The sequence below is a fragment of the Phyllostomus hastatus genome, unplaced genomic scaffold, assembly GCF_019186645.2.
Source record: "Phyllostomus hastatus isolate PE091 unplaced genomic scaffold, TTU_PhHast_1.1 phas_contig_98, whole genome shotgun sequence".
NCBI classification, from domain to species: domain Eukaryota; kingdom Metazoa; phylum Chordata; class Mammalia; order Chiroptera; family Phyllostomidae; genus Phyllostomus; species Phyllostomus hastatus.
Window position 1 is genome coordinate 6309640 of NW_025333999.1, and position 15729 is coordinate 6325368.

Sequence of the window (15729 nt, forward strand, 5' to 3'; positions counted from 1 at the left end):
CTGTGGGGGCAAGGTGGGGGAAGTTAGATTGCTGTGCTGTGTAGGTAGGGCAAGGCAGGGCTGGAAGGGGCACTGGAAAGGTGTTTTGGAGGATATGTAAGAGTTTTCTGGGAGGAGGGCACAACTTGGCAAAAGCTCAGAAACTCGGACACTGAGTTGGAGAAGTTTGAAGGGGAGAGGAAGCAGCATCAGGCACCAGGAATTAGGGGCTAGAAGAGCTCAGCCCACTCTTCAGGGGGTCGGGACCCTGAACCCTTCTTGCCCCCCAGAGCCGTTCCCTGGTCGGCCCATCACGGAGGAAGCCGTGCGAGAGCGACTTTGAGACCATCAAGCTCATTAGCAATGGGGCCTACGGGTGAGTTCTTGGGTCCCCCACAGGCCCATTTCTCACATACCCACGGGGATGCCTGAGGCCCCGTGGCCTCTGAGTATGCAGATGGTCTCGTCCCTGGTCCAGGTGTAGTGGGCTGCGATTGGGAGAAAAGGTGACCACATGGTGGCAGTTGCATGCAGTGAGCCGTTTGTCACTGACAGATTTGCAGAGGGGTGGGCGTGCAGAGTCTTGACAGCCTGAGACATCAGAGCAAGATGGGAGAGGGGGCCAATGGCATGGTGTCAAGTCTGTGGGTCAGAGAGCCCCAAAGAGTGCAACAGCATGTGCGGGTTCCTTATGGCCCCGGGGTCTATCTGTGGCTGGGAGTGGTGGGGTACAGTCTCACCAGCTATAAAAAGCCAGAAGGCGCCAAATGGCTTATTTGGACTATATTTAAATCAGTTTGAGTTTGGTGCAGGATTTTGAGTTAGTGGGTCTCAGCCTGGTATGAATAGATAAACGTTCTAAGGGCCAGGACACCAGGGCCACGTCTGGTTCATTTATAGGGCACCGAGGAGGGCCGCCTAAACCTGGGAGGAGGGGTCAGGAACGGAGAAAGGTGTCCCAGGTGGGGACCTCAGCACAGGCCATGGCCTAGCAGATCAGATCCGGTCCTGGGCCCAGGGCTGTGTCCCGTGTCTGCCAGGGCCCCAGCTCAGGCCTCAGCAAGCCTGGCCCTTCCCCCAGGGCCGTCTACCTGGTGCGGCACCGGGACACAAGGCAGCGCTTCGCCATCAAGAAGATCAACAAGCAGAACCTGATCCTGCGCAACCAGATCCAGCAGGTCTTTGTGGAGCGCGACATCCTCACCTTCGCCGAGAACCCCTTTGTGGTCAGCATGTTCTGCTCCTTTGAGACCCGGCGCCACCTCTGCATGGTCATGGAGTATGTGGAAGGTGAGATCCCTTGGGCTTGCATGCCTCTAGCAACAGGGAGCTCACCCTCTTCCTGGGAGAAAGCCCTTCCTTGGGCCAGGGTGCTGTGTGCTCTAATCTTCATGCGGTCCCAGCCTGCCCCCGGGCAGTCTAGACCGTCAGTCTAGAATGGGAGATCGGGGTTGGGGGAGCCCAAAGGAGAGCGTCAAGGCAGGACCCTAGAGGACAGGAAGGATGCACATCCTAGGCAGGGGAGACTGACTGGTGGGCAGAGGCTTGGAAGCTAGAAGAATAGGGGAGGGCTCAGGGTAAGGAGTTTTGGCTTCGGGTTGCAGTTCAGGATAGAGCAGGGCCTTCGGGTAAGTGCGGGAATGGCCACTTACCAGCACGCTGCCAGGCAAGGAAAGAGAGTGTGCACTTTGGAGGCACCCTTAACAGAGCGGCTGCCCTGGGGGCAAGAAGCAGGAGGCAGGGGCTACCCTCCCCAAAGCCCTGCCCGGTTTTCCACCCTGATTCTGTATCACTGGGGACCTTTGCACCAGGCAGGGAGGGTGCGGAGGTGTTGGCTGTACAGCCTACACCTCTGTGCACCTTGGCCCCTTGCAGGGGGCGACTGTGCCACACTCCTGAAGAACATGGGCCCACTGCCCGTGGACATGGCCCGCATGTACTTCGCAGAGACAGTGCTGGCGCTTGAATACCTGCACAACTACGGCATTGTGCACAGGGACCTCAAGCCTGACAAGTGAGCAAGTGGCTGGGGCTTCTGAGGTGGCCTGGGAGGGCTGAGGGCGGGGTTTGGAGCCATGCAAGGGGCAGGGCCCAGAGAGGCACGGAGCTGGTGCCTCAGTGGGGTCTGGGCTGCTCAGGAGAACCACCTATCTGGATTCTTTTAGCATCATGGGGTCCCTGCTCACAGGAAGGCGGAGAACTTGCACATGTTGAGCACCTGGTGTGTACAGAGGGAACAGTTACTTAATAGGCACTTGCTGTATGCAGGGAAAGGACTGTACACTTATGGATATGGGCCCAGGCGAGGAGAGGGAATGTGCACTTAGGCACCAGCTATATTCAGGGAAAGGGAACGTGAGTGTTTCTAGACCTTATATGTGAAGAAACGGACTATGCATGTCTTGAGCACATGTTATGTTTTAGTGTAGGAAAGGAAGAGACGGATGTTTGTTGGGAGTCTTAGAGTGTTTATTCTAGCCTCTAGCAAGCACCTACTATGTGCCAGTTCTCTGTGGGTGACTAGGGGGGAGACATGAGCATGAATGTGAATAATCCTTCATGCTTTATAACCCCTACATAATTTTAAAAGCACTCTCCCCTGCACTAATTGAGCACCTGCGGTGTACAGAGGAAAGGGCTCACCCATGCATTGAGTGCCCTCTGGATATGAGGCAGGAACCCCATGTTTCTCAGGTACTTACTATGTGAAGTTGTGAACATAAGCAGTAAGAGCCCTGCATGTTTTCAGAGCATCTTGTAATTTGCAAGAGGCTTAGAAAACAAAGCAAATGTGTATTTGGCACCTGCTGTATACCTGGGCCTGTGCTTGATGCCCTAAGGAAGCTCTGTGCCCAGTGGGCCTCTTTGAGATCATCCCAGAGTGGATTGGGGTCCTCTGAGCTCCTCAGGTCAGACCCCAGAGAAGGGCCCGCCCCCTCAGGTCCCTCATCTGCAAGACGGGGCGAGAAGTTGCCCAACCTTAAAGGGTTGAAAGAAGGATAGGTCCATACAATAGGTTCTTGAGAAAAATACTATTTCATTTTCACTTGGAAAGTTTCAAGAGAAGGTACATGAGTTCCCTAGTGCTGCCTTAACAAAATACCACAGACTGGGCAGCTTAAACAAAAGAGATTTATTCTCACCGTCTGGAGGCCAAAGTCCAAGGTCAAGGTGTCAGCAGGCCGCACCCTCTCTGAAGGCGCCAGGGAGGGATCTGCTCCAGGGAGGGACCTCTCTCCCAGCTTCTGGCAGTTTCTTGGCTTGTGGCAGCATCACCCTAGTGCTCCCTTGGTGCTCCCCCTGCGTGCACGCCTGTGTCCAAACCTTCCCTTTTTATAAGGACCCTGGTCGTGCTGGGTCAGAGGCCACCCCGCTCCAATCTGACCTTATCTCAAGCACCCACGTGTCCAAGGACTGTCTCCGAGTGAAGTCACACTCACAGTTACTGGGGGCAGGGTTCCAACAGGTGTATTTTGGGGGGGACACAGCTCAGCCCATAACAGAAGGGTGTAGTGCCCGTGCCCGAACTCGGGCTCCACTGCCACCAGCCCTTAACCAGTCCCTTCTCCCTCCCCATGGAGTGATTGGAAGGAAATCCTAGGCATGGTGTCATTTCACTTATAAGACAGAGAAAAACATCGGTTTGTTGTTGCACTCAGTGATACATTCTTTAGTCGGTTCTTGTATGTGCCTGACCCACCAGGAATGGAATATGCAACCTTGGCGTGCTGGGACCACGCTCTCACAACCAAGCTACCTGGCCAGGGCAAGAAATGAACGTGTTTTTTGACAGTGTGCCTGGAGGAGCCCAGGAAACGCTGGTTCTCTTAACGTGGCTTTGGTGTTGGAATGTATGGCTGCACCTGGTAGCTTTTTTCCGCAGCTGCTGCACACAGTGGTTACTGGGGAAAACACCCCTTATTTTTCAAAAGAAGCAGATGCACATAATAGGTACACTGATTGTTTCTTTACAGAGTTGAGGTTCACAGTAGGTGCCAAATAGATGGCTCATCCAACAACCTGCATATATACAGAGAGTTCTACAGGGAGCTCTCCAGAAATTTAGCTTTAAGCTGCGGAAGTATCCAGGAGGTGTGTGAAAACGTGACTTTATAATGATAGAGCATGTGATTCTGTCACGTAGCAAACCATTTACATATTTCAGCTAGAAAACTTAAACAGCAGCACACGCAGTAGATGTGTGAGTTTTTAAACAATGGGTCCACTCATGAGGGGCACAGACACGTATCTGTATACACCAGGTGCTCAAGGTGTGTTCATTTTTCAACATGAAAGATAAACAATAGGTGCTTGCAAAGTATTTCATGTGTTACAATAATGGACGCTGGCACAAAAACACTCTGTAGATACCCACCCCCCAAGCAGGTATTCAGGAGATGGTTTAACACACAGTTGGGAGACGCTGTGATTCTCAGGAAATTTAGTTTTACACAGAGAAGTATACAGTAGGTACTCAATAGCAACACCAGATGTACCCAGTAGGTGCACTGAGATGTTTGCCAAATTTGTAATAGTGCCCGAGACCCACTGGTTCTTGTGATAACATGGCTGTGCACCAGAAGGACCTCTCTGTCCCCTGGGGGTCTCCGGCCCACCCTGGGTAGAGCCAAGCTCCAGGGCAGTGGGAGCCACCAGTGCCTGGGCCGTAGCCCTGAGTGTGCCACCTGCCCACCCACAGCCTGCTCATCACCTCGCTCGGCCACATCAAGCTGACCGACTTCGGCCTATCCAAGATCGGGCTCATGAGCATGGCCACCAACCTCTACGAGGGCCACATTGAGAAGGACACCAGGGAATTCGTGGACAAGCAGGTGGGCGGGCAGGCGCCCCCGAGTGCTGGGCCCCCTCCATCTGGAGCCTGACCCCAGGACATGGCAAGGCTTGGCAACAAAAAGGAGGAAATAGACTGCCCCCTTTAATTCTACCAACCCCTTATTCCCAGCCTGGGCCTGGCCTTCCAGTCTCTCCTGGGGTTTCTCCTGGGCTGGGGGCCATCCTCAGTTTCCCCATTCTGCCTGGCCCAGGTGTGCGGGACACCTGAGTACATCGCACCCGAAGTGATCTTCCGTCAGGGCTACGGCAAGCCAGTGGACTGGTGGGCCATGGGCATCGTCCTCTATGAGTTCCTGGTGGGCTGCGTGCCCTTCTTTGGAGACACCCCTGAGGAGCTCTTTGGCCAGGTGGTCAGTGGTGCGTTCCCCACCCCCTGGGGCTCAGGGCAGCAGTCTCCCCATCTGTGCCAGAGAAGGGAGCAGGCCCGTGGGTGGGCCGTGCCTCTGTGGTGTGTCTGGCCCCATCTGCGCACACAACTGAAGACAAAAGTGGACAGCCCTTCTGGCGCTCGCTACCCAGTAGGCAAGATGGACAATAAGCGAGATAAATAAGCCAATTATGGAGCAATTAGATGCCAAAAATGCCAAGAAGGAAAAGCAGAAAGGGGAGGGGCAGGGGGCTGGGACACTGCGTTGAGTAGAGAGCTGTGGAGGCCTCAGAGATGACCTGTGAGCACAGACCTGCAGGTGTGAGAGGTGGCTGTGGACATAGAGGAGGGGAAGGTGCTCAGAGCAGAGGCTGGGAGGTGGGACGGAGCCTGGTGTGTTGACGAGCGAGCGGAGGAGGCAGAGGAGGCAAATGGGCGGAGGAGGCGCAGTGAGTGAGGGGAGGTGCTAGGCAGGACTATCCCCGCCCTTTCACTCCCTCCCCTCCTTTTAGATGAGATCATGTGGCCAGATGGGGAGGAGGCCCTTCCGGCTGACGCCCAGGACCTCATTACCAGGCTCCTCCGGCAGAACCCACTGGACCGTCTTGGCACTGGTATGTGTGGAGGCTGGAGTCAATAAGAATTCTACCTGAAAGGCTGCATGGAGGAGAGGGACTCGGAGCTGGAGTTTTGAAGGATACATAGGAGTTTGCCAGGAATTAGCACAAGCCCTTGAAGGAACAGCAGGTAGCTGGGTCTGGTGCAGACAGGGGGCACTGAGGCAGGGTGAGTATGGGAGCCTGTAAGATCTCCAGGGCCTGTGTCCTAAGGTCCTCAATGGCCCAGCCCATTAGATGTCACTATTCCAGTTTTCCCAGCCGCCTACTATTTGCGACTTGTGCATTAACGCATTACCACTGCCACTGCGGGTCATGTTCACAACGGAGCCTGGCCACGGGACAGAACAGTGGGGCCGAAATTGGGAACAGGACACCGTCAGCCAGTCAGCTCTGCTCCTTGGAGCAGAAACGTGGAAAAAGCCCAAGAAGAAAGCCCTTCTAAGGCTCTGGGGTTTCTAAAGGTGGTGGTATCTCAGCATCCAGCAGAAGTAAGAGCAGGGCCTGGGTTCGAGCCCCAGCTCCGTTCCTCTCTGGGCTGTTAAAGAGTGGCTGGCTCCCCCTCCCATCTTTCTGGTTCTGTGTTGGCCAAGTTTTGGTACCCACTGGCTCAGAGGGCCGGGGGCAGGCCCCACTGGGCTCAGCCAGGCGTGTCTGCAGGTGGCACCCATGAGGTGAAACAGCACCCCTTCTTCTGGACGCTGGACTGGGCAGGGCTTCTGCGACACAAGGCCGAGTTCGTTCCACAGCTCGAAGCCGAGGATGACACCAGCTACTTCGACAGTGAGTAGGAGACCCAGGGGTGCACAGGGGTGTCTGCTGGCATCTCTGCCCAGGCTGGGCTCCTCGCCTTGGGCCTAGAGCTTCCGACTCCTTGAGCTTTCCGAGAAGCTGGGGCAGCGTGCCCCCCTGGCTGGGATTTCCTGGGCTTCCAGGTTCAGGAGGTACAGCACCCCCTCAAATGGTGGGAGGAGAAACCAAGGGACCGAGGGTGGCACACCGTCACCTGGGGTCTGTAGGTTCAGCTTCCCAGCATGGGGCACTCTCTGGGAGGGCCGGGTACCTTGCTGAGCTTTTTTGGAAGGGTCCCCACAGGAACTTCAGTGGACTCTCCCTACTCAGGGCTCCGGCCAAACACAGCAAATGCCCTTGGTTTTCAGTGCCTCCTCCAGAACTTGCTGTGTGATCTTGGGCGTGTCAAAAGTCCTCTCTGAGTGTCTGTTTCCTCTTCTGTAAAGCGAGGATACCTTACATTTGAGGTGCATAGTTTTCTTAATTCTGGGTGACCTGTCTCAAGGATGAAGATACTAAGGCTCAGACACACGAATTTCCACCAACAGTACCACAGCTTTTAAGGACACAGCTAGGGTGGAAGGGACTCCCAGATACTTACTCTGCTACCCAAGCTTCTTGTCCCTAAACACACGAGGCATGACTGCCCTACCTCAAGGCCTTTGCCCTGCGAGTACCCCTGCCCCACCCTGCCTGGGACACCCTCCCCACCTCACTTCGCCACCCTCACGGCCCTTCACGCGGGCTGCACGTGCTCTCCCTCCTGCAGCGCGCCTGGAACGGTACCGGCACCTGGGCTCTGAGGATGATGAGACCAACGATGAGGAGTCATCCGCGGAGATCCCCCAGTTCTCATCCTGCTCCCACCGGTTCAGCAAGGTGGGACCCCGGCCGGGATGTGGCTAGCATTCAGGAAACACGTTTGGTGTGGGGCATTTTTTTACTGTGGTAAATGCAGCATAAAATACACTGTTCTAGCCATTTTCGAGTGTACGAGTCACTGACATTCAGGGAATCCACAATATTGTGCAATCACCATCTCTGCCTAGTTCCAGAACATTCCATCACCCCCAAAGGAGACCCCATCCCTGTGAGCGGTCACTCCCTACACCCACTCCTCCAGCCCGGCAACCAGCAGGCCCCTTCCCGCCCCTGGGGATTCGCCTCTTCCAACGTTTCACGTAGATGGAGTCACGTGCTGTGTGGCCTTTCGTGTCTGGCTTTCCTCACACTCAGCGTGATGTTTCCAAGGCTCATCCACGCCGTAGCGTGTGTCCATGCTTCCGTCCTTCTTAGGGCTGAGTGACATTTGTCATGTGGGTGGACCTCATCATTTTATCCTTCGTCAGCTGATGGACATTTGGGTTGTTTCCACTTTTTGGCAATGGTCACTAGAGTGCCTATGTTGAGTGTCATTTTAGAGCCTCACAAACTTAAGTTCCTTCCTTTGTTTATAATTTGATCAAAAACCCTCTGTACTACCTGGGGCCTGGCCTCTGGGCAGGTTGTCCTGATATCAACAGAAACCCTGGCTGTGTCCCCCTCGGTCTCTCACCTGCACGGTGGGCCGCAGACTCTGCCGTCTCCAGGGACGTGCTAAATAAGGATCCAAGGAGGTGAATCGCAGGGAAGCAGTAGGCATGTAGGAAATGGGTGTGGCTCCTGCCTCCATTCTCACTGCTGTTATTTTTTATTACTTCTCAGGTCTACAGCAGCTCCGAGTTCCTGGCTGTGCAGCCAACCCCCACCTGCACCGAACGGAACTTCAGTGAGGAACGGGAGGAAGGATGGGAGCGCAGCGACGGGGAGTATGGCCGCCGGCTGAGCACTGAGGTCCGGTAGGTGGGCTGGGCAGCATAAGCAGATCCAGCTTCCAAGCCTGATGGGAGGTGGAGCCACAAAATCTAACACTGAAAAGAGCTTCCTAGTGGCCTAGTAGTAAAGGGTCAAACATATGAGCCAACCTGTCTGACCTCTGCCAGTCTAGCCCCTATCATTACTCCCTTTGTCTTAGCATTTCTGACCACACTAAACACCAAGCAGCCGTGTTTAGTGTGACACACTGCTCGGCGTCTGTCTGCTTTGTTTCCTCTGCCCACAATACCCTTTGCTAAAAAATTCCGATTCCTCCTTCACAGCCCATACTCAGCAGAAATAATGTCTGCTAGAGGATGGGCATTGGAAGCTGGGTTTTGAAAAATGAATAGGAGTTCTCTGGGTAGACACACAGAATGGAGTAGGCAAGGGAACTCGCCTGTATTTTCAAATTGCCCCTGACTCTAGGCTGAGAGTTAAGATGTGGCCACTGGGGGCGACTGGGTGTCCTAGGGTGTGGGTACCTGGCAGGCATGACTTGGGCTCTTCCCTGCTCAGGCTAAGGTCCTGGACGTCCTCGGGCTCCACCTGCTACTCATCCTCTTCCCAGCCTGAGCGGGGACCTAGCCCATCTCTCCTGAACACCACCGGCCCGGACACAATGCCCAAGTTTGCCTTCTCGTCGGAAGATGAGGGGGTCAGCCCAGCCCCTGTGGGCCCCAAGAGGCCCATCTTCATTCTTGGGGAGCCTGACCTGCCCCCAGCAGCCACCCCAGTGACGCCCAAGCCTTCCAGCCTCTCTGGTAGGTGGTGCCGAGGGCAGGAGGGGTGATATCACGGAATGTTTCCCAGAGAAAGGATGATTTTGAGATAGGTTTTGAAGGGTGAGGAGGAGTTTTTCAGAGAGCATTTCAGATAAGAGAGGTCAGGGCTCTGGAGAAGCCTTGGGCCTCAGTGTGATCCCTAAGGAGCCTCCAGCTTCACTGGGTCAGGATGGGACAGGAGAGAGGGAGGGGCCTAGGAGCTGCCAGAGGGGGAGCTAGGGGTCTGATGGGTGGGTGAAAGGCTTCCTGGAAGAAGGCACTTGAAGAGTGCAGCTTTCTGGGGAGACCAGTGTAGGAAGGGTACACAGGAAGAGGGAATTGCCTGAGCAAAGGCCAAGAGGCTGCACTGTGTCCATGTCGACCTTGACTCCCTGACCCTGCTCACCCCACAGCCGACCCCACCGCCCTCAGTCAGGCACGCCTACGGAGCAACAGTACCGGTGCCCGACACTCCACGCCACGGACTCTGGATGCCAGCCGGGGCCACCGCCTCGGGGGCCCCAAAGACCCGGCCCCTGAGAAGTCCAGGGCTTCCCCAAGCAGGGGCTGTGTGCCCAAGTCAGCCTCCGTGTCCGCCCTGTCACTCATCATCACAGCTGGTAATGCCTGGGGCCCTGCCTTGTCGTTGCTCATCTGTCCACTTCCGTTGTAACCAGGGGGTGGGGCTCTGCTTTGACTGGGGTGTCCGAAGCTGATGTTTGGCTTGAGCCCCAGGAGAGGGGAAGGGAGACCTGGGGGACTGGCACATGGTGGCATGTGCAGAGGCCTGGCAGGGGGACCATGCCTAGAGCACGGAGCAGCAGCGAAGCAGCCAGAGCGGTCAGCATGGTGGGAGGGGAAGGCACCCTGCAGGGGGAGCCCCACAGGGAGTGACCCCCTTTCTAACCCTCATCCCTGCAGATGATGGCAGTGGTGGCCCCCTCATGAGCCCCCTGTCCCCGCGCTCACTGTCCTCGAACCCGTCCTCTCGTGACTCCTCTCCCAGTCGAGACCCATCTCCCGTGTGTGGCAGCCTGCGGCCCCCCATCGTCATCCACAGCTCTGGCAAGAAGTACGGCTTCAGCCTGCGGGCCATCCGAGTCTACATGGGCGACAGTGACGTCTACACTGTGCACCACGTCGTCTGGGTGAGCTGGCCTGGGGTGGGGCTGGCCGTGCCCTGCTGGGGTGCGTTTTCTAGTCTGTGAGGTTTGGGGGCCCAGGATGGGGAGCTAGTGCCCCTGGGTCTTTGCCATCCCTGACAGTTATGGTGGCAGGGGTTGGACAAGAAGGACAGGGCTGGACAGGGGACCAAAGACCCTGGGTGCGCATGAAGCTTACGCATCATGCTGGCAAGTGCACAGCACGGGGGTCATCCTCCCTCTCCCCAGCCCAGGCTTGGCCCATCCTCTCTCCAGTGGTCATTCTCTGAGAAGCCCCCAACGTCAGGGAAGCTGAGGCAAGGGAAAGGCAGCAGCTTGCTGGCGTCTCTGGTGGCTGACCGCTGACTCTGCCATCTCCCCACAGAGCGTGGAGGAGGGGAGCCCTGCCCATGAGGCGGGCCTGCGAGCCGGAGACCTCATCACCCACGTCAATGGGGAGTCAGTCCTGGGGCTGGTGCACATGGACGTTGTTGAGCTGCTGCTGAAGGTGCCGCCCCCACTGCCCACCCACAGGGTTCCCAAGACCCCCGCTCCCTGTCCACCCTTAGGGCTCCCCATATCCCCACCACCCCTTGGCCTCTACTGCTGATTCCCCATGGATCTCCCTCCACCCACGCCACCAAGCCCAGACCCTGTCCTCCCCCTTCCATCCAACCAGGGTATGCTTCCTTCTTTGGCCCCTAACATCACCCCTAAAAGCCACTCCTCCAGGAAGCCCTTTCTGATCCCCTGGGGTCTGTTCCATTTCTGCCTCCCTCAGGCCAGGTGTCCTCAGGGGCTCAGGCCTGAGGGCGGGGACATGGGAGGAGGTAGGCCCCAGGTTGAGCAGCTGGAACCAGCAGATAGGCGGGCAGCTCACTGGATGAGCATGCAGACATGGGCACGTGTGCTTAGCCCAGATTGTTAGGTCAGACATGACTGGACGGGATCTGAGGCTTTGGAGGACAAGCAGGAGATTGCAGGGGGGGTGCTCATGGGATGGAGGCACACAGGAGAGACCCCTCACCATCGCCCCTGCAGAGCAGCAACAAGATCGCCCTTCGGACCACCGCCCTGGAGAACACATCCATCAAGGTGGGCCCTGCCCGAAAGAACGTGGCCAAGGGCCGCATGGCACGCAGGAGCAAGCGGAGCCGCCGGCGTGAGACACAGGACCGGTGAGCAGCCAGGGAGCGTGGATGGGGGAATCTGTATCAGCTGGAGCAGGGTGGGGGGCACTGGAGGTAGTGGTCCCGAGGCTCCCGCTGAGGGCAGGGCTGCTGGAGCACCCAGGGTTCTCACCCACAGGCGGAAGTCGCTCTTCAAGAAGATCTCGAAACAGTCGTCAGTGCTGCACACCAGCCGCAGCTTCTCCTCTGGCCTCCACCACTCCCTGTCGTCCAGCGAGAGCCTCCCAGGCTCACCCACCCACAGCCTCTCCCCGAGCCCCACCATGCCCTGCCGCAGCCCTGCTCCTGAAACCCTGGCAGGTGGGTGTACCCACGACCACTGGGGGTGGAGGGAGTGGGCAGAGATGGGAAGATGGACGACATAATGTAGGAAACAGATGACTGGAGTCTAAGACGCAGCCTGGGCATAGGCAGAGACAGGTGCAAGGCCAGGGAAGTGTGTGCCCAGCAGACGGAACATCGTGGATAAAGGGGTCTAGACTGGAGGGATGTGCAAGCGGGGGGAGGCTGGAGAAGGGACACCGGAGGGTGGATCAGGCCTACAAGCTGAGCTTAAGTTGGTGGGCAGTAGGGAACCACAGAGGGTGTGTGGGCAAGAGAGGGCTTGGAAAGATCGTTTTGGTACAGGAAAGGATGGTGACTTGGTCCAACAGTGAGACAGTCAGGGGCAACCCAGAGGAGAGGCAGGGAAGGCCTCTGGAGGAGGACCACAGATCTCCACCCTCAGGAAGCCCTCCCTGACTCCTGGTGACCCCAACTACTTCTCTCCCTCTGGCCACCTCCCCATCCGACCTCATGGGTCGAGGTTATCTGTGCCATCTCTGCCTTCCTCAGACAAGGTGGCCTCTGGGGCTGCACCCTGGGAGTGGGGTGGTGACCAGGGCCCTCGCTGGATAAGTCTGGGGACCAGTGGACAGATGGACTGTGAATGGGTATCTTTGGCCCAATGAGTGATGAGTCATCGGGGGAGAAGTGGGTGAATAAGAGCAGTTCACCAGATCTAAGCCCAGGGAACACCCTTCCAACCAACAAGAGGCAGGAAAAGCAGGCACGATAGGTGGCCACCTGGAACAGTGTAGGCTTCAGCAGGTGCGGTCAGTCTCAGGGCCCCACCTCAAGGCTAGGGACGAGGCTGGTAGCCCTGAACTTCACTTGTCACCCACAGACACTGCATCCCCACCCAGTGCATCTCCGAGCTCCAGCAGCCCTGCCTCGCCAGCTGCTGCTGGCCACACCCGCCCCAGCTCCTTGCATGGCCTAGCTGCCAAGCTTGGGCCACCCCGCCCTAAAGCTGGACGCCGCAAGTCCACCAGCAGCATCCCACCCTCTCCCCTGGCTTGCCCGCCTGTGCCTGCACCCCCACCCCGCTCGCCCTCGCCCCTGCCTGCACCCACCCGGTCCCCAAGGTTGCGCCGGGGCCAGTCGGCTGACAAGCTGGGTACAGGTGAGCGGCTGGATGGGGAGCAAGGGCGTCGCAGCCACGGGCCTGATGCCGAGCTGGTGGTCATGCGAAGGCTGCACCTGTCTGAGCGCCGAGACTCCTTCAAGAAGCAGGAGGCTGTGCAGGAAGTGAGCTTTGATGACCCCGCCGAGGAGGCCACCAGGCCACCAACTGTGATGCCACAGATCGAAGTGGAGGGCGCTGAGGCTGTGTCTGGAGCCCTGGAACCCACGGGGAAGGACTGATCCCTCCCACCTGGCCTCCCCCTGGCCTGGAAGTCATGTGTTTTTTGTGCAAGATTCTTTCAGTCAAGTGACACCTCGATGGAGACTAAGCCACCAGTCTGTCACACCCAGAAGGCAGGAAGCCATCATAGTCCTTGCTGGAAGGTGGAGTCAAGTGCCTCCGTGTTTTGATGCCCATCAGTCAGGGGCGATAGGGCAGGAATGGGGGGTGAGGGTGGCATTGTAAATAGCAGCAAATCCGTGACTAATTTATTACTTTTTGTAAACAATAACCTGAGGGAGCCGCCTGGGTCCTGCTCCTTGCACCTGGGACCCCATTTGCAGACCCTGCCCCTGGGGCGCAGAAGGAAGCACTTTGGACAGGTTACATATGTCCTTGTTTCCTCATTTTTCTATACTTGTAAAATTTTTTTAAGTTTTTTGTGTTTTACTTGATCCCATCCCTGACCCAAGACGTACTGATGGGGATGCGGCCCAGATCACTCATCCAGGCCCCATCTGGATGCGACCTGGAGAGTCTGTAATTGATTCCCCTCCACCACAAAACAGAGTCCTCCCCATGATGGACTGGACACTGAAGACTGCTTTCCACCATTGTAGCTTCCATCTGGAGACCAGCTTGGTTAGAGTCTGCCTCTAGTCCTTTGGGCTTAGGGGATGTGGGAACTGGGGCTTTAACAGATGAGTAGGAGTTCATCAGATCTAGGCAGAGGGGTCATCCACTCCACTGGAGGACATTAATGCCCTAGGAGACAGAAGCTTCAAAGGGCGCTGCCAGGGCAGAAGAATGTCCACCCTGGCCAAGATTTCACATGTTTGATGCCCACCAGGGTGAGCACTAGAACATGGTATGTCTGTGAAATACCCACTGATGGTTCCCTCAATGTGTCAGAGCCTCCCTGGGGTGAAATTCGAGCAGAAAACCCAGATGGGGGGTAGTGAAGCCCATGTCTGAATCTTGGTTCCACTGTGTGGCTCTGGGAAAATGGCTTCTGCACTTTGTGCCTGGGTTTCCTCATGTTTACAAAAATAATCCCAATGACTTTATGTGCCAAACTCTTTTATTCATGGCTTGTCTCTCAGCCAGCCTTGAGAAGGCTGAAGCTGGTGTCATCACCACCATTTTAACGACAATTAACAGAGGCCTGATGAGGGGCAGAGACTTGTCCCACAATTTCCTGGTGAGAGTCACGCAGCCAGGACCTGCTGTGGGCCTTGTCAGCAAAGGAGCTTGAATGCAGAGTCCAATGTCAGACACAGCTGACCCCAGCCAGCCCATGATGCTGTGTGACCCAAGGGGGCATCCCAGAGCCTCTGTCTCCCATTTGGAGGTGGCTGGCAAGATCTCTTGTGCCCCACATGGTTTGGGGCACTTTTCAGATCCTGCAGCCCGCTCTGTGTCCTCCCTGCCTCTCTCCCAGCACTGCCTAGTGTTGGAGCTAGACCAAGGCTATGCATGACTTGCTTCTTTCTTCCATCATGAAGCTGACAGTGAATAAAACCCACATGGACAAAGAGGAGTTCCAATGTCTGGATTTGTGAACAAGGGCCAAAAATGAGTAAAAGAAGAGCAGGGTGGGGTGGGGCGAAAACAGACCCCTTGCTCAAAGTTATTTGAAGTGGGTTCTGACTGCTGCGTTGGAGTTCACCGCAACACTCCCTGATGGCTTCTCTTGTCCTGGCCTCCTGCTGCCCTCTCCCTGTGAGTAGTACCCAGTCTGGACTCCATTGTTAAAAGTTTCATTCAGCGCTGGCCAGGTAGCTTAGTTGGTTAGAGCATCATTCGGATTCACTGGGGTTGTGGGTTCAGTCTCTTAGGACACATCCGGGAAGCAGCCAATGGATGCATGGATGGATGGAATGAAAAATCAATGTTTCTTTCTCTCTCCTTTCCTCTCTGAATTTTTTTTATTAAGTTTCATTCAGACACCCGTCTGGGGCCCTTAACTCTGTTAATAAATAAACCACTTTTTTGTCCATTTTATACTTGCTTGGGCTGTGCCCTAAAATTTCACCCGTCTGCGAACCCAGCTCAGCCCCAGCACGTTTGTTTACTTTCCGAGCTCTCAGTCAGAAACCTTTGGCCACGCCCCAATGCATTTGGCTAATAGCCGTCTGTATTTGGTGCCCTGTTGGGCGTGTTCAGGCATAGGATAGGCCGGAGTTCACGCAGCTGCTTCCGGACGCTCTAGGCTGCCATGGAAACGCCTGCAACCCCGGCTCCTGGTTCCACAGCTTGCTTTTTCTAATTGACTTCTTGTTACACTTACTTATGCATTCGTTGATTGAGTCTTATAAGTGTCCTGATCCCAGATCGAACCCCCAACCTTGGAGATCAGGAACGAGGCTCTAACCAACTGAGCTACCGGCTGGTATCCACAGCTTTCTCTGGTAGCCTCTTACCCCCTCCACTGCCTCCTATTTCCTGACCTCTGGGTCGCATTAGCCGCCCTCTGCAGCCGTCCATTCTTTAGCAATTTCCGG

At 56.2% G+C, this 15729-nt stretch overlaps 1 protein-coding gene across 18 annotated transcripts in view; it reads left to right on the forward strand.

Moving 5' to 3' along the window:
• Nucleotides 1-14765, forward strand: part of MAST3 (microtubule associated serine/threonine kinase 3) — a 34141-nt gene extending 19376 nt beyond the window's left edge. For all 18 annotated transcript variants that reach the window (XM_045852899.1, XM_045852888.1, XM_045852890.1 and 15 more), the window contains 16 exons: nt 270-355; nt 1061-1269; nt 1855-1993; nt 4679-4811; nt 5025-5190; nt 5713-5814; nt 6478-6600; nt 7379-7488; nt 8314-8447; nt 8983-9227; nt 9641-9847; nt 10149-10375; nt 10755-10877; nt 11411-11547; nt 11678-11859; nt 12725-14765. In XM_045852899.1, coding sequence (XP_045708855.1) covers nt 270-355; nt 1061-1269; nt 1855-1993; nt 4679-4811; nt 5025-5190; nt 5713-5814; nt 6478-6600; nt 7379-7488; nt 8314-8447; nt 8983-9227; nt 9641-9847; nt 10149-10375; nt 10755-10877; nt 11411-11547; nt 11678-11859; nt 12725-13245 — 2844 coding nt within the window. In that variant the 3' untranslated portion in view covers nt 13246-14765. The remainder of the gene's footprint in view (nt 1-269; nt 356-1060; nt 1270-1854; nt 1994-4678; nt 4812-5024; nt 5191-5712; nt 5815-6477; nt 6601-7378; nt 7489-8313; nt 8448-8982; nt 9228-9640; nt 9848-10148; nt 10376-10754; nt 10878-11410; nt 11548-11677; nt 11860-12724) is intronic.
• Nucleotides 14766-15729: the final 964 nt, after the last annotated feature.